This window comes from Miniopterus schreibersii (assembly GCF_964146895.1).
Source record: "Miniopterus schreibersii genome assembly, chromosome: 2".
NCBI lineage: Eukaryota > Metazoa > Chordata > Mammalia > Chiroptera > Miniopteridae > Miniopterus > Miniopterus schreibersii.
In genome coordinates, this window is record NC_138102.1 from 163,077,041 (window position 1) to 163,099,575 (window position 22,535).

General features: G+C 41.1%; 1 protein-coding gene across 4 annotated transcripts in view; it reads right to left on the bottom strand.

The window, feature by feature from the left end:
• Nucleotides 1-15,123: 15,123 nt before the first annotated feature.
• PDE6H (phosphodiesterase 6H) overlaps nucleotides 15,124-22,535 on the bottom strand; it is a 57,212-nt gene continuing 49,800 nt past the window's right edge. For 2 of the 4 annotated variants that reach the window (XM_081128570.1, XM_081128569.1), the window contains exons 2-4: nucleotides 19,366-19,540; nucleotides 17,901-17,941; nucleotides 15,124-15,683 (exon numbers count right to left, since the gene is read on the bottom strand). In XM_081128570.1, the coding sequence (XP_080984696.1) occupies nucleotides 15,607-15,683; nucleotides 17,901-17,941; nucleotides 19,366-19,499 (252 nt within the window). In that variant the 5' untranslated portion in view covers nucleotides 19,500-19,540 and the 3' untranslated portion in view covers nucleotides 15,124-15,606. The remainder of the gene's footprint in view (nucleotides 15,684-17,900; nucleotides 17,942-19,365; nucleotides 19,541-22,535) is intronic. The other 2 variants (XM_081128567.1, XM_081128568.1) reach the window with 1 other exon arrangement.

Below are 22,535 nucleotides of genomic sequence, written 5' to 3' on the forward strand. Positions count from 1 at the left end.
TAACTACAGTTACAGTCAGTGATAAGAAATTGGCTAAATAGGTGTTAGAGGGCTAAAAACGCAAAAGAGAGACATGGAGGGAATAGGGAGCTGATTTCCAGAGGCAGGGACCACCCTAGGGAAGGCGAAATAGGGAAAAGAGATGGGAGCAGAAGGGGTCCTTCGGTGCCCCACCTGGCTGTGCCTTGTGCCGACACCTCCACACCTCCAGTTGCATAGAAGGAACCGAGTGGAGAACAGAAGCAGAAGAAGCGCTCCTACCAAGAGAGGGCAGCTGTCGCTAGGGGCAGGCACTCCTCCCTCCCTCCCTCTGCCTCACAGCTGCCTTAAGCCCCCCCCCCCCCCCCGGGAGCCCAAACCACATGTCCTAGCCCCAGGATCACAAACCCGCATCCAGAAAAGGGAGCTGGAGCAGAGAGACGGAGCTTCATGAGTTGGCATGTTCTTAGGGACCTTTCCAAATATACTCAGCCAGAGTCACAAACCACAGCACGTCCTTCAAGTGGGACCTACAGTTTGCACACAAAGACCAACGCTGCCGTATCGAGAGAAGGGAAGCCTCCGTTTATTCCATATAGAGCTTTGCAACCATCCATGCACACAAATGATGTCATTCATTTATTCATGTATTTATTCACCCAAGAAGTATTTATTGATGTCCTTCTATTTTCAGGCATCTTCCGAGGTGCTGAGAAGGTTATAACAATGATAAAACATACAAATTCCCTGTCCCTGTGGGGCTTATATTCTAACAGGGTAGGTGGACAACAAACACATGCGTCACCAATGGCCAATCATGCTAGGCCATGGGGGGAAAGGGTAGTCAATCCATTTCCTTTTCCTAATGTGATAAACACACACAGATATTTTATTTAGAAAAAAACTAAATTGTTCCCAATTGCCTGGATTGACATTTTACATTAACTTTCTGTCTTTTCATTTCAACTGTCAGTGACTCATATTAAGCAGCCTGGTTGACATTGTGTCCTGATAAGACAACAAGACCTAAGATTTATTGCATCCTGGGAAGAACTGAATTTTGAAGTAGGACACATCAGCCCCATCCCCACACACTGAGTCGGGTGGACTGCAGGACACTCCCTCTGCAGCTGTTCTCATGTTCCAGACATATCCTGTGGGTGTCTGAAATGATCCCTCTCACGGAGATTTAATCATGAGCTGTAGATGCAAATTTTATAGAAGAAATAAAAAATCCAGAGATGTTTCAGGAACTGGTTCTTGTTTCAAAGCTTCAGTGGCAAATCACGTATTTAGTGTACCATTAGTTGTCTGTTTAAAATAATATCATAAGGCACTTATTCTTACTCTGCTATATAAGTCTTGTAGATGACTTCATTCCAACTTGTTTTGCTCTTCTAGGCACCATGGCTATTGAAACATGGAGAACATTAATCGTGTGTGTGTGTGTGTGTGTGTGTGTGTTTCTAAACTATGTTAGAAAAAATAACTAAAGTTAGCATATATATTTACTGGTCCTTAACTAATTTAAACTCCGTGCAACATCTGTGGATTATGTATAGCAACAGGAGCCTCTATCAGATCCCTTATCTCACTTATCTGTCCCCTTCTACTGGTCTAAGAGTTCCTTTTGTCTTTGTACCCCCTTATATAAGACCCTGCCTGGTACCTAATGTGCTGTCCCCAACTCCCTTCCAACTTCAAGCCAGTTTAGGCACTCTCCCTTTGTTCCAGTGTATCTGTTCCCTCAGGGCGCATGCCGTGTCTTATTAACCTGGTGCATAGTGCCTGACTCTGAGTAAGGCTTCATATATTTGTTGAATGGATAAGTGGATGAAGATCAGTAAATAAACTGTCTGGGCAAATACTAGTGGGGGAACTCTGTAAGATTAAGAATTCATTTGTTCAAGTATGCTTCTGATTTATGGAATAATGGGGCAGACATTGGTGATAGATGACACAAAAGCCATTCCCAACCCCTTCACCCTTGTAGTCTCTTTGTGCAGCATCTGAAAAGCTTCATGGCCTCCTTTGCTTAGAAGTAACCATGTGATACAGGTCTGACCCACAGGAGACATGCACTGGGGTGGGACAGGCGTAGGTGCCCATTTTCTGGCTATTTGAGCTCTCTCCCCTGTTTTCTTCATTCTGCCTTAAACATGGATGCGACGGCTGGTGCTGAAACGGCCACTTTCTAATGATGAAAAGAAGGACATACAAATTCAGAGGGATTATCAGTGACATCGTCTAGCAACTCTGACATCTCTAAGCTACTGAACTGTCACATCTGCATAACTTCACTCTCCTCTTTTATGATTAAAAATAAATGTTTAAAAGAGTAAACTAACAACTGATTTTCTGTTACTAGAATCTAAACATATCACTAATCAATAAACATCAAATGCCAAAGTTATTCAATTCTGGAATATAGTTTCTATGATAAGCACATTGAAGTGATAGAAAATATAGATGAATTTAGGGCACATTTGACCTGAAAGAGTGGAGTGTTGTAAATCAAGGTATGTTTTCTGAATTGTTTCTGTAGTCTTCAGATGATTTCCCTCCTAGGTGTACACTAAGAATTAACTTACCCAGATGGAAAATGGAAACAAAAACAGACTTAGAAATTTACTCTTCCATTTCTCTGGAATGAGATCCTGAAGCCCCCAATTAAGCTCCTTTCCACCGTAAGGAATGTTGCTAAACTTCTGGGTATGATCTCTCTCCCTTTCCCGTTTTCCCAGTGGCTTTTGTACCTGTTTGGTCTGCTAAGAAGAGTAAGTTGAGCTCTGTCCAGATTCATAGTCTTGTATTTTCACAATAAGACTGTCACAATAATAAGTGCTCTAATACCCAATTACAATGTTATAAAACCAATTACAGTGGTGAAAAGATTAATGGTGATATTGCTATCCAGTAATAGTTATCATTGAAAAACTAATGAATATTGATTCATTCAACTCTGCATGTCCTTGCCAATTATTTCCAACAGTCTGAAAGCTTCTTAATCCAAAATAAAATATGCCAACAACTTTAAGTATTTCTAAACGTAATTTTTTAATAATAAGTTGTATCATTGAAAGGAGAGTTAGAGGTGCTATCACTTAATCTAACCTCCTTAATTTACAAATGAGGAAACAGAGACCTAAAAAGGAGCTGACTTTACACGTGCGCATATTCCATCAACTGTGTCCACTTACATAAACTGCTTTCACACATCTTCTTCCCTTTTTCCATTCAATGCCTGGCACAATACCTTGCACACGGGAAATGGAAACCATTATAATAATCTGGTTATTATTTAACCGGAAAGAAACAAAGGGGAGACTAGATAACATAGGCGTGCCATTTATACAGCTTTGCCAGGAAGCTGCAGTTAACATTCTCCAAGGCTGTTCCCCACGGGTTGCTGGGGGAAGGGGCTGGACAGTAGACCCCCGCCCAGCAAGGTTTGGGTGAGGTGGGAAGGTGCTTACCTGTCAGTCACACCGGGGAACGAGTCAATGGCCAGAAGAGACGTGGCCACTGCAAGGGCGCAAATCTAAGATGCTTAACCCCTAAACAAAAGAATTTCTCTTCCTTACTCTCCTGTGCTCTCGGTGCTCTGGCTGGCGCTCCTGGCTTGGGGGCTCGCTCACTGCACTCGGCCACGCGGCCACAGCCATGTGGACTCCACACAGTGGACTAATGGACTTTAACTAGCCTGATGCTGCATTGGACCCAGCTCCATCATGGAAAGAAACTCTGGACACTGGCCCTGCTTTTAGCTCTGCTGAAACCCCAACTGCAAATTTTCCAGGACTGGTTTAAGAGACATGAGACTTTGCAAACCGAGAAATATAATTCCACATAAATAAAACTGTTCATTCTCCTGTGCGAGTCTTAGAAATTTCCTTTTCTGAAAATAAAGACAAGAACCTCATTCCCACTAGCAACAGAGGAATTCCACCCACCCAATCCTCTGGCAACAAAATGACAGATTAATGTTAATTGACTAAAGAATTGATGCCACACATTTGATTGGGTTTTGGTTTGCTCATTAGACCATCATAAGCAGGCCTCCACAGGGTCCCCATGGGCCTCATGGGCCTCTGAATGTGCCTCGATCATTCCCATCTGCCCATCTTCTCTCTGACTATGGCACCACCTCCTGCCAGTTCAGGGTCTATCTCCTCTAGGAAGCCACCCACAGTCTCTGGGCCTCATGATTCTTACTCTGTTAAAAGAACTTAAAGGACAATCAGCCTATATTACACAATTTAGGATTTAATTATTTAATTCATTGATTTGTGTTTTTCTCTTGAATAACTGTGTTGCTGCTACATCACTTAAACTCCCAGTAGCATCAACAATATGCTATATTTTCAGTGTGCCAAAGGGTGCACCTGTTCCAAAACACATGGAGGTCCTCAGTTAGTCGATTTATTAATTGGAAGGAACAGGATCTGGCTCCAAGTTCCTTTGGAAGTTGCTACTCTAAAAGGTAGATGTAAAATAATTTTCATGTCATAAAACCAGCATCATGAAAAACAAATAAAGGGAAGAATATTTTATTGAAAATTAGAAAACAACACTAGCACTAATGAAACAGAACATTTAAACATCAAAGGGAATCTATCGAATTGTTCAAGATGCTGGATTGGGTGCAGGCATTTATATCCTTTGCCTCCCAGAACACACTGGAGTAGTTCAGAAGCACACACACAAATCAAGAAAACAGCAGGGACAGGAGGCTAAGACAACCAATACATGAGGCATTTCAATAAATCCCTGGAAAACAGAAAACAGATGGGAGTATATTGACGGACCAGAGCAAAGGAAGTTATAGCCTGGAACGTTCCAGGAGGGGGCTGATGGGGTCGAGGGTGCCACAGTCTGCCAACTAGAATCTCAGAGGGGCTTTGGGCTCCAGGGGAGGAATTGCTCTGGAGCCTGGAAACAGGCAAATTTTCTGAAAATATAAACAGAGAAGAGGTATGCCAGTTAAATTCTCCTCTCTCCACCCCCCTCGTTGCTGGCATTAGCAAGCCATCTGGGGAGCTAGTTTCTAGTCGGATGTTGGCGCCCACAGTAAAGACTCCTCACTCTGACTTTTGGGGGAACCCCACTATCAGCCACCTCCACATCTTCTCATTGTAAAGCTAAGCTTGCCAATCCCCAAGTTCTGTAAACCAGGCTCCCCCCACCTCTCAGAACTTCCATGTCATGAAGCAGTTTATCTGGAAACCAGTACTGGAAACCCATGTGCCTCTACCAGAGCCGTTCTCCATGCTTCCATATGAAGGAACAAGCCAGCGATAACTGGATATGTGAGAAGAGCAAGCGGCACAAAGGGGGAAAGTAAGGTCAACAACAGCAAAAAGAACCACAGGGGAAAGCAGAGAACTTGGTTATTCAAAAGGTTTACATTCATAAGCAAGGTGGGAAGACAAAGAAAAAGAGAGATCAATAAAGAGCTTAACAATGGGGTTGCAAATAAAATGATATAAACTAAAGGATAGAAATATAAAAATATAAGCAAAATGATAAAGAGAAACATAATACAAGAGAAAATATAAGGGAAATAGAAAATCTATTTTTTGTCTTAGAATCCCAGAGAAAGAGAGTACAGAGAAAATGGGGGAACAGTTATTATCAAAGAAACAACTGAAGGGAAAAAAATCCCCCAAGCTGAGAATGACTGTCAGAAAAGGATTCCCTGAGTGCTGAGCTAGATGAGTGGGAAATCCGTGTAAATGTTAGCGCACCAATGATAGAAGATACCCATAAACATTCCCAGAAAATAAAACACAACTGTGATCTGAGCAGGCTGTGTCTGGAATGACACAGCTCTCTACAGACTTGGACAACCACCAGTCCGGCCTGGCCCAGTGGGGCAGAGGCTCTGGCAGGAACATCTCCCCCAAAATGTCAGAGGGGCAGCAGACAAAATAGTCATGGAGCTAGATAACTTGAGGAGATGACAAAGTCATATTCTTTTGCCAAAAAAGAAAGAAAGAAAAAAGACTATTGGAAAAAATAAGAGAGAAATAAACAAGTTAACAAAACAAAACCTTTACAAGACTTTTAAGTAATTGATGACGTTAATGAAAGAGATGCCTTTTGATCTTGATGCTGGAAAGATGTTCCACTGAGCAGTCCAGGAAGGTGGGCTTTGAATGGATAGACTAGAAAATGTTTTCTAAGCAGGCGACTTGGTCCTGACTTGGAAAAAAAAACAATCATATAGTCATAACAATGTAACTGCTGTTGGTTAGTTTTGCTTTTAGAATATATTTTAGAGGAAAAATATAGAAGATCCACGTAGGGCTAGTGAGCAGAATGTTAATCCTTAAGGTCCTGAGAATATGAAAGAAGAGGTAGGGCTGACAGAATGGGGGAAAGAAACAGGAGGGAGATGAAAAGGCACTAATAGCTTCATCCTAAATAAGCACAGATACAAGGTAATGACTCAAGTTGATGGCAAAAGAACTATCAGTTGAATTCTTGAAATTACAGTGACAATCAAGAGGAGACTGTAAAATATTGAATTTAGCTAATGAGAATCAGTAGGGACAATACCAAGTGGTGTATGTTAAATCTCATCTTTCATAACAGGGAGTCTAATATTTATAAATAAATATTAACTAAATAAAGGTAAAGCTTACTATTTAAAGTTATAAATAATGAGACACTAAAAAACAGAAGCAGATAAAGAGTTGCCTCTAGAAGGTGGAAAACAGAAAAGGTAGAGTGGAGGCTTTGCTCTTTGTTATAAGCTCTTTAGTTTTATTAAACATGTATTTTTACACTGATTTCATAATACAAATTTTGTAATAATATTTTATTATATTGTTGATAATGTATTACATAAATATGTAATGTATTTATTTAATACATTATTATGTATTAGAAGCCACCCCTTGGCCTCATCCATTTCTGAACTTCATCCTGTCTTTATTCTACCCCAAATCCCATACCTGCCTAACCTGTGACTTGCACCGTCTTAGTCCACTACTGAGCTTGGAAGGAGCATGGAGCTGACGTATCATCGAACGGCCCATCAGACTGGCCAAGTGAAAATGTCACGAGTGACCAGTCACTTCATCCTTTGGGTCTCAAGTTTTTTCTTCTGTAAAATGAGGGCATGCTGTGAGTAACCAAACCTCTTCCAGCTTTAACATTTCTTAAGAATGTATGTGTATACTTTTTATATATTTTTTATCAGTACTAAAATATGAAGCTAAATATCCACAAGATGGCAGTCTAAGTCCGGTTCTGTAAAGATTTGGCTTTCTTTCTTTCTTTCTTTCTTTCTTTCTTTCTTTCTTTCTTTCTTTCTTTCTTTCTTTCTTTCTTTCTTTCTTTCTTTCTTTCTTCCTTCCTTCCTTCCTTCCTTCCTTCCTTCCTTCCTCCCTCCCTCCCTCCCTTCCTTCCTTCTTTCTTTCTTCCCTTTTAATTCTCCTAGTTTTACTGGTAGAAATTACAAAACCTAAAGAACTAATGGAAATAATTCTGAGGAAAATTTCAGAACCATAAGTAACACCCAGACACCAGGCTTAGCTCTCCCCAGTTTTCAAGCATTTACTAAATCTCTCCAACAGCACGTGTATTGCATTGCCACAAATCACAGCAGCCTGAGCGTTGACGTATTTTCAAACCAACAATGGCAAGGGCACGCTTCTCTGGTTCCACTCTCCACTGCCAGTGGGCAGTCCAGTCTGCTGCCCCCTCCTCCGCCCGCCAGCTATTTCTGAGATCCCTGGGACCTGGGACCTGGGACCTGGGACCTGGGTCCTGAACCAAACCTCTTAGCACGTTCATTTCTGTATCAGTCAGCGTTCGAATAGGGAAACTGAAAGAGTAGGCTACAAACATACTCAAAAATATACATATTGCAAAAGAAATGACCTACTCAGGCGTGGGCACTGGCTGGGCGAGTCTGAAGTCTGTAGGGCAGGTGGTCAGAGGACTAGGAGCCGAAGGTGCAGCCCGCGGGCTGGATTTCTTCCCCCTGGAAGCCTCAGTTCTGCTCCTAATTTCTCACAACTGCTTGGGTCAGGCCCACCCCCATTATCGAGGATATTCTCCTTTATTTAAACGCCAACTGGCTGCAGCAGCCTTCGCTTAGCGGTTCCCGAAGGCCCTGCCCGGCGGCTCCCACGGGATGGGCGCCTCCAGGGGAACAGCAAGGAGCAGGAAACACTCCCGAAGAAACACTGTCCGTTCGGTGTTGGAAATCTTTCCAACTGAAGAACGAACCTATGAACGCTTCAGCAACAGCGCTGACGTAAAGAAAATCCACGATGGGCCAGGATGAAATGAAGAAAGCCGCTCGTGGCGGCTTCTGCTCTGTGGGGCACCCTTCCCCCGTGTCTGATGTTGCTGTTTTACAAAACCAGTGAGGGGGTTCTGATTAGCATCCCTACACTCATGTCTGCCTCCCCTGCCTTCATCTCCCTCCCACCTTCCATCCAGTGTGTCTGCACTCTTACACTGCGAAAGCTGGTAACATGTACAGCCTGGGGTTGGTTTGTTTTTACGTTTTTGTTGATTTTAGAGAAGAAGGGAGAGGGAGAGAGAGAGAAACATTTTGTTTCACATTCTGAGAAATTTCCTAGACCTGAGCTAACACGTCTTTTGAAAGTTTTTTAAAAATTTAGAATGAAAGTCAATGGGTTGTAGGTGTTAATCACATCTGCAAAATAATTTGGCAGGCATACCTAGTTAGGGTTTGGCCGAATGACTGGGTAGTGTGGCCTTCCCTCGCCAAGCTGATACGTAAACTGACCGTCACAGCTTCTTTGCGGTTTTCCTTTCCTCTTGCTCAGGTTCTTGGGGTAAGTAAGTGAGCTCCCCCAGATGCAGATGTTGCTGGTGTGGCTTATGGGTGGTGTTTCTGGGACACTCATTCCAAGCGGCAGCCGTGACTTTCCCCTCCATTCTCTTAAAATGGGTGAATAAAGGTCTCATTGAAGGCTGGAGTCTGAAATCAAGGTGCCGACGGGGCCATGCTCCCTCCAAAGCCTCCGGGGAGGGATGTCCTTGCCCCCTGCAGCTGCCGGCTGTATCCGGCATTTCTTGGCTCATGACGGCACGCCCTTCCTCTCTGCCTCCACTGTCACCGGCCCCCTGCCCTGTGCGTCTGCGTCTGCGTTCAGGTTTCCTCCTTCTTGTAAAGACGACAGTCATGTCAGATCGGGGCCCAGCGTGCTCTAGGATGACCTCGTCTTAACTAACACATCCACAGAGATCTTATTTCCAAATAAGGTGACATTCACAGGTACTGGGGGCTGGGGCTTCAATGTGTTTGGGGAGAAGATAATTCAACTCAACACACAGTCCCAAAAGACATCAATACTAAAAATGTTTATTAAATTTATATAAATTTCTCTGAACTTCAAGCAGAAATGTCATCATGTAATTAAATATGTTTTAACTAAAGTCATATATATCTTATTTCCAGTATATCTCCAAACAGTACTGCTTTTTGCATTTCCATGGAACTGCTGATTTACACTTTACTATTTAAATTAGCTTAAGTCCTTTTTAATCTTGTGCAAATAGTAGGTGTAATAAAGAGAACATTTCAATTGCTGTTAAAAGATCAGCATTTGAATCATAATACTGCTGTTTTAACCTCGCTTAGATTATTCTGTAACGTAAAATGGTATCAATAGTGTACATATTGCATTGTTATTCTCAGGACTCAATGGGATTAATCTAAATCATCAGGCACATAGGAGATATTAAGTCAACATTCATTTCTTCTTTCCCTTGTACAACAGTTTTTCTCCTGTCTCATCTGAGCACACACTCAAATACACATGCATACTATGTATATGTATTTGTGTATATATAATGTATATGTTTATGTTTATGTATGTATACATACATATACATATGTATATATGGTGTATGTATATATAATATATGTATGTAAATACATATATTTTATATACACGTGTGTATTTTAATTATGTGTATGTATATATACTATATTTTATTTGTTTTGGAGGCTGTTGCTCTATGTTTGCTATGAAAAACATGGGAAAGTTCATATCAGAAGCTAAAGTTTTAAGCCAGGAATAGGTCATCACCCAGGTTCTCATCCATGGCCCGCCCTTAGCTTTCTCTGTGATTCCAGTAGATATCACTCATTCTCTCTGGGCATTATCTATAAAATGAGACTGCCCCACTTCAAAGGGCAGGGATATGGAACCACATAATTAAAAATGAAAATGATTACATCAAGACAATTGGCCACATCAGACTCTGAAGTGTGAGACAAAGCTAGCCACCGTGCTGTTTCCCGAAGCACGTTCAAAGGTACTAATAGAAGCACTGAGCAATGGAAACATAAAGGACAAAACCAGAAACTTGTGAATTAACCCCACAATTAATTATTCCTAATGCCCTATCTCTAGTTCTAGGCAGTATGTTATATAATAAAGCTAAAATCAGGAGCCAATAGACTCTCAATTCTTGTGGTGTCTAATAGAAAACAAAAAGATTCATTTGCTATATGAGGATTCTTAAAAACATGGAGCAATAGAATTCTACTAAACCCGTGAAGAATTCACTGCAAGAATTCATCTACAAACAAGGGGCTAGTAGATATACCTTTAATTAAAATTTCTCATCAGGCTTTTTTAATTTTAGGAAGAGCGAGAATATATGTGGAAATTTCAACCGGGCTTACAAAAGCTGAACCTACAAACATATAGGTCAGCATAGTGTTTTCCCAGTTTTGCCAAGTGAGCTTTCATGACTACAAGGCCAACATGAACAAGGATACCTTCAGGCTAAGATAAGAATGCTAGGGGCAGAGTCTTTTAATTTATTATTTATTCATTCATTCAACAAATAACTGTTGAGTTCTTACAAACTGTCTGACTCCACACCAGACACAGAGTTCACAGCCAAGAATAATACTAAGTACATATAAATATGTCTATGCACACATTGTCTCTGGAAGTCATCACAATAAACTGATAACGGATTGGCTGCACGCAAATGGAGTGGGCCACAGGGCATTGGGTGGAAATGAGACTTACCTTGTACTATGTTCACTTTTATACTCTTTAACACCTATATTTTGCATGGATAAAGATGCACATGATAAATATGGATAGCCACGTAGTATGAGAGTTTAAATTGGTCAGTGAGTAGGAACAAATTCAGAATTAGCTCAATGGATTTATGTCTTCTAATAGAAACGGTTCTGTCTTCCAAATGTTCATGAAGTGTTCACTCATTACAGCAGGTGGCAGTACTGTACATATTACTAGGCTCTGGAGAAATGTGGAAGGATAGTAGTTAAACACACATTTGGAAACTGAGGCTCTGTGCCTTAGGACTTCTGGTCCTAAAGAGAATGTTTTGTTCATGTTTGAAATAAGCATAAATGTATTACTTGGTTCTTAGAATTGTAAACTGAAAGGGACCTTAGTGATCATTTAGTCCAATGCCCTTGCTTTAGTCTCAAACACTGAGCCCAAAGAAGATAAGAGAATCAGCCTATTATCTAGCAGGTGCTGTGTAGCAAAGCCAGGCAGAACCCAGGTGGCCTGAGTGTTCTGCCACAAGGAGATGGTGTGACTGATGAAGACGATCAGTTTATCATTCTTGCTTTTGAATTTCAGGGCTCATCAGTCTGACTCCGCCCTCAAGAAGTAGGAAGAAAGTCAGACAACTCATTTAGAGCTGCGCAAAGTACTGTACTAGTTTCTACATGCGCATAACTTCTGTGGCTAGTGTAAGCCTTTCCCTCTAGTCGTGTATAAAATGTAAGTCTTTTTCTGCTTCTCTCTTTAAAACAATTTGGTGTCATATTAGCCCAGTCCTCATAATATTAGTGTTTGTGCTGTTCAGCCTTGGGTGATAGTTTTTCTTCTTGTGCTAAATATTGGCCTTATTAATATTCTTGTCTATATCTGTTTTCTTTCCCTTCTTAGTTATTGAGAAAATACTCTCCGTTCTTTCCTCTATTTCTGGTGATTCTTGCTCTTCTCATTGTGGGAAAAAAAAAAAAAAAGTAGAAGTCACCAGCACAGTGGGAATTGTTTAATAACAACTGTTTATATTTGCCTACAGTGGGACCCTCCAGAGGAGCATTTTCCCCTTTTGTACTGTTTTCTGCTCTGACTGTAATGCTCCCGAGCTCTAGGACAGGGGTTGGTGCCTACATCACCAGCACCATCAACCCCAGCTTCTACCCAGGGATGCCAACACACAGGAAAGGGGTAGAGGGTAGGTGAAAGCCACAGCCTCTACCTGCTAACACAAAGCTCTCTCTCCCTGGCCCCCCTACTCCTGATGAGGACAGGGGGTAACCTGCGCTAGGGAGGAGGGGTGGCCATGCAAGGCAATGACAAGAGGTAATCCTGGAAATAATGGTTTAGCCCTATACTTCTTGGAATTGCTTCAGCTCAACGCTTACATTCTGTATTCTCTGACATGTTCTGCAATTGAAGAAACATTTAACTGGGTTAGGTCTGGAGTAGTGAGGCCTGTCTATGTAATTAAACAACAAAGAGAGTGCGAGAGTCAGAACACATGAACGCTAGTCTTTGTTTCACGCATATTACATATGTTATCGGGAACAAGTAGAACCAGTGAATTCAGTCCCTGGTGGTAACAAGTTAAGAATGAACTAGTTCCTGATGTTTAAAATATAGGTTTGGACCACATCAGTGTTCTCAAACTGGCACAAATATGAGAATCACCGTGGGCCCTTATTAAAAGTACAGATTGTAAGTTTTCTCCCTTGGAAATTCTTATTCAGAAAATCCGGAGTGGGGCCCAAGTTTTGTGTTTTTGACAAGAGATCCTCAATGGTTCTTATTATCTGGAAAATGTCAGATGATTTTTAAAGATCCCCCAAACCCTTAAATTCTATAATTCCCTTCTGCAATTGTTTCATGTGTTTATTGTATTCTTATTAAACATCGTCCCTCCTCTACTTCAGGGATTTGCACCAGAATCACACGTCCATGTTATTTCCCAACTCTAACTAAAAATCACTGGCTGATGAATAGTATCTGTTTGTCAGTACCATTCTGGGCTGGATGTTTCCCAGTAGCCCCTTCACACCCTCTCTCCACCATTCTCCACCTGACCTTTGCCATGGGACGTGAACTTTACTGACCATGTCAACGGGCTCCTTTGTCTTCTGACTTCCAATTGGGCTGATCCAATGGGAGGCATCAACAGGAGAGTAGAGAATGGGAACAGAACACTGGGCACATTTGTTATCCTGACCCCTACGCCTTCCTAATCCCCCACGGAGTCACTGTGGGTTGACTGCGTCTCTCTACTGAAAGCCAAAGCCTTCTCAGGGGGTCCTATTAGAGTTAGAGCAGAACTTTAGGGGTTCCTCATAGGGTTGGTAATATTGTAGCCCCAAGTTACTGAAGTGCCTTTTAGATACCCCTGAAGCCTTCCCACGCCTTTGTAAATAGCCCCTTTGTTCTTTGTTAAAACTTCCTCAATTACTCAAGAGTGTGCACCTCTGCTGCCAGGACTTGGACAGAGACAATGATTTACCTTTATTTCTTTCATACGTGCTGTTTACAAAATAAAGGTTTTCTTGTTCCTTATTAGAAATAAGAGAAATGATAGAATTGAGGAGGAGAAAGAATAGAATTCTAGAATTTAAATGAGCTTTAAGTTATATATATTCCAGCTTACCACTAAATGCTAGAATCCTACGTGAAGTAGGTCTGCTTCATCCTGTACATTACAACTTTTCAAATATTTACTGGAAATTATCGTTTCTCCTCTAGGTTAAATATTACCAGGTCCTTCAACAGTTCCCCATGTAGTGTGGTTTCTGGATCCTTCTTCGTCCTGGCCCTTAGAGATGTTGCTTTGGGTGCATCTGTTTTGTCCATACTATTGCTTCATGTTTAGAGAAACATTTGCAAAGAAAGCCAAATGCGGACAGAGCCTCACCCACCTGAGGAGCCAGAGCTCCCTACCTGAAAGGGGCGAGCAAATGCAGACCAAAGGCTCTGCTGTCAAGTGGAGCCCTGACTGCACCCAGGCTGCGGGCGGAGGCGGGAGGCCCTGCTTGAAGGGGATGCGCACGTTGCCACCGCACTCCTCGCAAGTCGTGGCTCCACTTTTAAATTCATACCTTACTTCTTCTTTTGTACTTTTTTTCCACTGAGGAGGGAACAGAAGTGGAATTCTAGTCAGGCCAAGAGCTAAAATGAGAAATAGGAGCACTTTAAATTCCCATGGCCTGGAATCCCTCAGTCTCCTTAACCCTGACCAATCCTGATGTGTTCTGTGGGCACCTGATTTTCTAGCTCAAAGGTAACTAGGCCATTTGTGCAAAATAGTTAGCACAGAGCCTGCAGCAAGAGAGATTTTCTTGAGAGCTGAGCCTCTAATTCCCCATGTTCATTCTCTGAGGATCTCAAAGTCACAGAATTTATTGCTACCCTGAACCTTAGATTATCAAATTCAGGAAAACAAAGATCCAAAGGGTGGGATCTTTGCCCAAAATTACAGAGCAATTTAGTGGTAGGTCCAGGATTAGAACCCAAATGTCTTTCGTCTCTATTACCCTGTCTCTCTTTTCAGTTAATTTACTCCATTCTTTTACCACAGCTTACAAAACGAAAATGAAGAAATTAATACAGCTAGTACCCAAAGCATCCAAGTCCGACGGAGGGAGCATTGAATTGCACAACTGCCTTGGAAGTGTTGAGGAAAGACAGCTATGTGCACATTGCACTTGACACAACTTTGGGGATGAAGCAAACCGTCACTTTATTTGAAGGGTTCAACTACCTATCCTTTGCATCTGAGTGTAAACTTCAGAGTATATAAATCTTTTCCATCAACTGAATCAAGGCACTGAAGAAAAGATTCCCATGGTCAGTCCTGACTTTAAATCTCACTCTTCCACCAGTTTAGAGCTGTACAACTTAAAGCAGCAAAGGACTTCAGGACAACCTAGTTCAATGAAATTTAGACCCAGAAAGTATGTGCTCTATAAAGTTACAAAAAAGAATCCGAACCTGACACTTATCCTCTGCTCTTTTGCATGCACTGTGGTTACTTCCTGTATGACTGTGCCTTCTGCGTTTAATTTTACTTTTTTAGAACAGGACATCAGAAATTTGCATGTAGCATTTCATACAACTTCATCATAAGAGTCAAGGTAAATATCTTCTTTATTAAAGAGCAGGGGAAGGGAGTGACATAAATGTTATTTTAAAAGCCTACTACTTACTAATCATAGCGAATGACAAGCAATCTGCATTCCCACTTTCAACAATAAAGATAAATTTTAAAAAAAGAAAAAAAAAATGAATGACAAACAAAAATAGATTCGAAGGGCTTAACAAATAAATAACATTTAGACAAATATTGATGACTTCTAACCAGCTGATAGGAAAAGGTGGTCAGGTTTGAAATGTCCCAATAAAGTGTTTCACCCACTATTCTGAGCTAAACTGCAATGTATGAGAGAGTCTGACACTAAGAGAACGCAGCAGTAACTTACAGGAAATGACTGTGTAAGACAAAGAGCCACTTCCGAACAAGACTGAATTTCAAGATTCCATAGGGCAAACTCAGTAGGGCAAAGGAAATCAAAGCAGATGCTGTTGAGAGTGGCAGGCCTCTGGTGCCTCAGATGATCCCAAACTGAGCGAGCTCGTGCAACTCCAGGTGGCTGAAGGCCTCCCAGGGGCAAATCACTGTGATATCTGCAAGAGAGGGAAGAAGAGTTTATAAGCCAACCTCACCCCCAGGAGAGCCTCTTTTGATCAAAAAGACATCCTTCGGGCAGAAGACACCTCCTCTTCTCTCCTATTCATTGGCCAGGTGACTGAGAAGTTATCTAGAACGGCCTTGACGCCCAGAGCATCCAACCATTTGCTTAATTAGTCCCCTGAGGGCTCTGATGGCCCCAGAACAGGACCTCCAGGTATCTTTGTTGGTTCCATTCTGCATCCTCTTTGGGGAGGTGACCCAAGGCTTTTGACTGGGGCTACCCTGTGGGGGTGCCTCTCACTGATCTCCCGGGGATCTCTCCAAAGCCCAACCACTAAGGAGGGACCAGAAGTAGAATTCTAGTCAAGCCAAGGATTAAAATGAGAAATAGAAGTGTTTTAAATCCCATGGCCTGGAAATCCACAGCCTCCTTTACTCCCTACAGCCCAGGTGGGCTCCTTGGGCTTCTCCAACTTATCCTTCAGCTCCTTTACATTTTGAAATGCCTACATCCAATTGCATATTAAGAAGTGTTCTCAAGAGATCCTCTAATCCAGTCTCTTGCATCAGGCAATAAGATATTATTGTCCCTGAGTTACAGAGAAGCTGGTTGATACCCAGAAAAAGTAAACACCTAGCAAAAATTTGCACAGTTGCATAGATGGGACTAGAACCAGATCAGAGACCTAAAAAATTCTTCAGTGTAAACCTCTTTTATTCCAAATGTGTTAGCAGAGTTAAAGATGTCTTCCAGAGTGGATTTACTGGTCTTAAATACATCTGGCCAAAATATAGACGCAGTTGATTTAGAAAAATAACACATGAGCTTTATAAAGTGGTTAGAAATTTTATTTGAGATCCCTAAAGTGGCATTTGACTGCCAAAAAAACCAAATACACTGAGAATTGCCTGATAAGGACACTAATTGCTATGCATGCCAGCATTTGTCAGTATATTGGGTGAGCGGAAAACTTATTTCCACACAAAAGCCTGCACAAGCATGTTTATATCAGCTTTATTCATAATTGCCAAAACTTGGAAGCAACGAGGGTGTCCTTCAATAGGATAAATAAACTGTGATGCAGCCATACAGTGAAATATTATTCGGTGATAAGAAGAAACCAGTTATCAGCCATGTAAAGACATGGAGGAACCTTAAATAAAAGAATATTGCTAACTGAAAGAAGTCTGGAAAAGCTACACTGTATTATTCTAACTCTATGACCATTTGGAAATGGCAAAACTATGAAGACAGTAAAAAGATTAGTGGTTGTTAGGAGTATGTGGGGTGGGGTGAATGGATAGAGCACGGGGGTTTGGGGGACAATGAAACTATTCTGTATGAACCCGTAATGGTGGATACATGGCACTGTGCATTTTTCAAAACTCATGGAACTGGACAACACCACAGAGAATGAGCCCTAATGTAAACTATGAGCTTTAATTAATAATAATGTATCGATACTGATTCATCAATTGTAACAAATGTACCACATTAATGCAAGTTATTAATAATAAGGGAACCTACCTGCAGGGGGAGGGAGTGGCAGAGGGAGTATATAGGAACTCTGTACTTTCTACTTAATTCTTCTGTAAACCCAAAACTGCTCTAAAAAATAAAGCCTGTTAATTTTTCAAAAGGAATATGCAGTAATTTGCATTCATTATCCAATGCAGAAAAATTCTAAGCAATGAAAATCATATTGCATTGGATACTTTCAGTGTACAGAGCCCTGCTCTGGGTGCCAGAGAATGTGTAAAAAGAGGAAGCAGGTGAAGGAGTGGTTGGCCTGGTAGAGTGGAAAGGCTCTCTAGGCACCACCCTGTTTCCAATACCTCACTGTGGCCTCAGATTGTCACTTAATTCCGCTATGTCTCAGATTTCTCTTCTGAAAAATAAAGAAGTTGGTCTAGACTAACTCTGAGAATCTTTGTACCAAGCCTGCAATTCACCATTATATCCTCAATGGTCGTTTAACAAAACAGGAGAATTCATTAACCGTTGGGCTTAGCCTGGTTTCTTTCAGAGCGTTTGCCTCTCAGCACACATATACTTACTTAGGTCAAATTAAAACCCCACAATTAAGTCTTCAAAGGATCTGCTGCCTTGGGTTTTTCACGTAAGTTTCAACTGCCCCTGAAAGCCTGAAGCAGATAAAAAGATGAAACTTCAAGTGTAATGTCCTCACTTAAGTCTTTGGGTGGCTCACCTGTTCCTAGCCCTTCCATGCCTGGAATGTCATCTCCAAACCTATGGAAAAAAATAAAAATTAGCTGAAGTCAGAGCAAAAGGATGCTGGAATGACTCGCTTGGAGAGTTTCATGACTCAAGGGGAAAGAAGAAGGAGTTTAAACTTTTGTATTTGAAAAACTCCTCATGTGTGCATTGGATTAAAGTAAAGAAAATGACACTCAGATAGGTTTTAAACAGTGTATCCCAGTGGAAAGATATTTTCTTCCTATAAAAATTTAACTTAAAACAATAGAGCTCCAGAAAGAATAACCAGTGGGGCGATTTAGTCAAGCTTCACTTTTAAAAATAGTAATTGGAATGAGAAAGCAACATGAGAGGCATTAAAATGATTAATTCATTCATTTGTTTAGTTACCCAAAAGTATTTTATTAGGCATCCACTATGTGCCAGACGCTGTGTTAGGTGCAAGAAGTTAAGGAAAAAAGAAATAATTTTCTCTGAGTGAGCTCTGTCTCAAGGAACAAATGAAAACAAATAAATGTAACACAAAATAGTACAAGTCATGATAGCTGAATGTACAAAAGGCAAACAAAGAATTAATAATAGCGACTGGCTAAGAGAGTCCGAAATGGCTTCAAAAAGAAATTAACTTATGAGTGTGTGTTGAAAAATAAATAAGACATTGCCAAGGAGAGACAGAGAAAAACAAAGAACTTAAGACATAAGATTGAAGCCATAAAAATAAACTATAAGGTCTAGAAATGGCCGGTGTTAACCTGTACTCCAGATTAAAGCAGGGGGTATACTGGTGAAAGGGAGTGGTTAGGAAAAGTCTGGAAGGTCAAGTCCAAGGTTACTGTGAAAGGCTCCATTTGCCATGTTGTCTTTGGCCTTGGACCTGGGAGCTGAGAAAGTATTCCCGGGCTAAAAACATGACTCAGCGAAGATTGTGGCAGAGAGGAAAACAAGGTGGGGTGGAAATTTTTGTTAGTTTGCTTAATATTGTGAGCATTAAATCTCCAGACTAGATGTGGTACATAGGCACAATGGAATACTACTCAGCTACAAGAAAAGACGAAATCTTGCCGTTTGTGACAACATGGGTGAACCTTGAGGATACAATATTATGCTAAGTGAAATAAGTCAGCCAGAAAAAGCTAAGAACCATATGATTTCACTCATATGTGGGATATAAAACTGAAAGCTGTGGACACGGATAGCAGTGTGGTGGTTGCCAGAGGAAATTTGGGGGGAGGAGAAAGGGGCCTGATATATGGTGCTGGAAGATGATTTGACTTTGGGTGGTGGGCACACAGTGCGATATACAGATCTTGTATCATAGAAATGTGATACAAGAAACCTATATGATCCTATTAACCAATGTCACCCCAATAAATTTAATTTTAAAAAAACAAAACACCAAAGCAGTTTTGTGAGAGAAAAGAAACAATAGAAAGTCTTCTTTTTCATCTTGGTCTTACCCTTTCACACCCTTCTTAGGAGGCTTGCTCTTGAATTGACGAGTCTGCCTCTGCTTGAACTTGGGGGGCCCTTTGCGTGGAGTGGTGGGACCCTGGCTTGAAGTTGGAGGAGCCAAAGTAGCATTGTCACTCATTCTGATGGTCCTTGGGTGGCCGATGGTTCTCCTTCAAGCTCCTTAAACAGTGAGAGAGAAAACAGACCCTTTGAGGTACGAGGACCGTTGCTTAGGACCCTTCACTGTAAACTGAGAAACAAAAGCGCCTTCATAAGGAAGCTTAAGCATTTTGTGTTGACACAATAGGGAAGAAGTTTCATCTTTTAAAGAGATTTTAAAGAAAATACTGTATAAGTCAGTGGAGACACTCAATGTAGTGGCATACACACTGACAACTGACAGGTGTCAAAACTCTAGGTAGATTTGTTGTTCCAGTGAATCTGCCACTGGCTTTCAATGTGCTCACCAGCTCCAGCATCTGTAAAGGAAGAGAATCGGCTAAATTATATCTACAATATTTCCAGCCCTGATATCATATTTAAGCTTTATGTATTTTTCCACAGAGCTGCAAAATAACCTGACTCTAAATGTTTACTTACCCATTTTTATGGCCTTTGTTCTTTAGAGTCTTTATTTTATTTAATCCTCACATGATCTAGAGACTCCTCTCCTAGTTCTGGGGGGTGATTATGTAATTGTCTGGACAGGGGTAGCTCTGAATCAAGTATACCAACATCCATGAAAGTATGCAGCACATCCCAGTACACACACACACACACACACACATACACACAGGAAAGTCGATGCAGGGTGATTAAGCAGTAAATCTGTGATTTAACTTCATATCCAGACATGAAGTTCTTCAGCTACACATGTCTCAGAAATCGTCAATGCTTTCTTCTCTCCAAATCATGGGTCTATCCAATATGGTTTTCCCAGACTTTCATTTTAGTTAAAGAAATGTAATTGTCACTCTTCAAGTACAAATCAAAGAACATGATTAACAGAGGTGTATTTTAAAAACAAATATGCTAAGCTAAAGAATTATTTTTCTTTCTTCTTTTCTATCAAAAATGTTAATGATATTTACTCTCAGAAGGAAGATTCTGGAAAGCTCCAAAGAACTTCCCTGTGACCTTCTCCATCCAACCATAGAGACAGTGGACCTTCACCTTACAAAGCCCTCAGTGGCTTAGGGAGTACCCTGCCAGCTCCTCTACTCACTGAAGCCCATTCTTGGGCTGTGGGCCCTCTCCTGCCTCGGTAAACAGGCAATGTTTGTGCCTCTCCAAGGTGTGGTTCGGACCATGGGAATTGGTGGTGGGCATCCAAGAGTGGCATTATTCTCAGAGTGTGCCACCAGTAACTGACACATCTCAGTTCTGCCAAAGCCACAGAGAAAAACTAGAGAATTTCTCTAAGATCAAGTTTTTTCGACTTCTCAATTCTTTCAAACTAATAAGAAACCACAAACTTTCCTTTCTCTCACCTGGAGAGCCTAAGATTAGGATTGTCAGATTTAACAAGTAAAAATACAGGACACCCAGTTAAATTTGAATTTCAGATAAACAAGTTTTTTTAGTGTAAGTATATCCCAAATATGTAATGTTACATACTTATACCAAAAAATCATTTCTTATTTATCTGAAATTCAAATTTAACTGGGGATCTTCTGTTTCATCTGGCAACACTAACTAGGATCCTACTATGTTATATCTAGAGTCTGTAATGTGAGAGCCTAAGATAAACCAAATTAATCAAATTACCTTTTGGGGGCAAAACAGTGTAAAAAGTATGTGCTTTAGAATGAAATAAACATAGTTTCCAGTTCCTGTTCTATAAAACTAGCTATGTCACCTTGAATAAGTTGCATAACCTCTCTGGGCTTTATTCTATCTATAAAATGAATCAATACCTTCTTTTTAGGGTTATGGAGGAAATTAAATGAGATAATGTAAATATAGCATTTGGTGGAAAGTGCCCAAAACAGAGTAACTAAGTACTAGACCTTCTGGGAGTCAAGGAAGCCATGCAAACCAATCTACAGTTGCAACACAGGTTCACCTTTACTTGGGCCACCTGCTGAAGAGCCCTTGTCATGCACCCAAGAGGCGATTGTCATCAGCTCTTATTAGGTAATCCTCTGTGTCCTTCAAATGCCCCAACTATTAACTTATTCCTTGTTTCTGTCTTAGAAGGAATTCTGCCTTCCTTGGATTCTTTCGACACCCCAAACATTAATGCCAACGAATTTAAAAATCACACTTGACTTCCATCTTCCCCTGAAAACATTTTTTTTCTTTGGTTTTTCTTTTTCTTTTTCATATTTATATCATTTTGAATAAATGATATAGGCTTGGACATCTAGGCTTGGACAGAGTTCATGTTCAAGTGCGATGCATTGTTTGAAAGAATTCTCCTCAGAAAGGGCTACATCCCAGTTGCATGGTTAATCCCTGGATCATCATGGCCCTCAGGATTTGCACTATGGATAATAATTGTTACTATGTTTATTGTGTGTCTTATGTACAATATTTCATTGTTAAGGTCCTAGGACAGTCACAGTCTCGAGTGTTTCTGTCAGAGATCTGCCTTCCTTTTCTCCCTGTAGAACCTTTGGGAGGGACAGACCAGATATGACAATTTCCTACCCGGGAAGTCAGTCCTGTCTGCCACAGATAACACCAAAGGCGGAACTTATCCCAACGGTGCTTTGCTAGGGATTCCAAGGGCATCTCTGGAGCTGAATAATCCTGAATTTAGTATAAATCTAGACTTGCCTTTAGCTATAAGAGGAAGTTTCACATTTTTGCCTCTAAAACTATCAAGCAATCCATTCCTTTGTGAAGCAGAATATATTCCTGTTTTTTAACCAACATTAGCCCTTCCCCTTTTAAGAATACAAACTACTCTTTTGCAGAAAGAAGTGAAGGCAACAATGTAGTATTTCAAGGCATAATTTTGTAGGGAAGCAGCCAGGATTAGACCCAAGGCAGCAGACACTGTAGGAAGCTCTGGGCCACGATCTTCTGTCAATCCCCACTAAGGAGAAACAGTTTCAGAAGCTCTTGGGTCAGCCTTTCTGATGCTGCTGTTATCACCCACGATTCCAGTTTCCTCAGCAAAGGTACCGGCAGGTAGACAATTTGATTGTCGATGGAGTAAGAGAGGGTG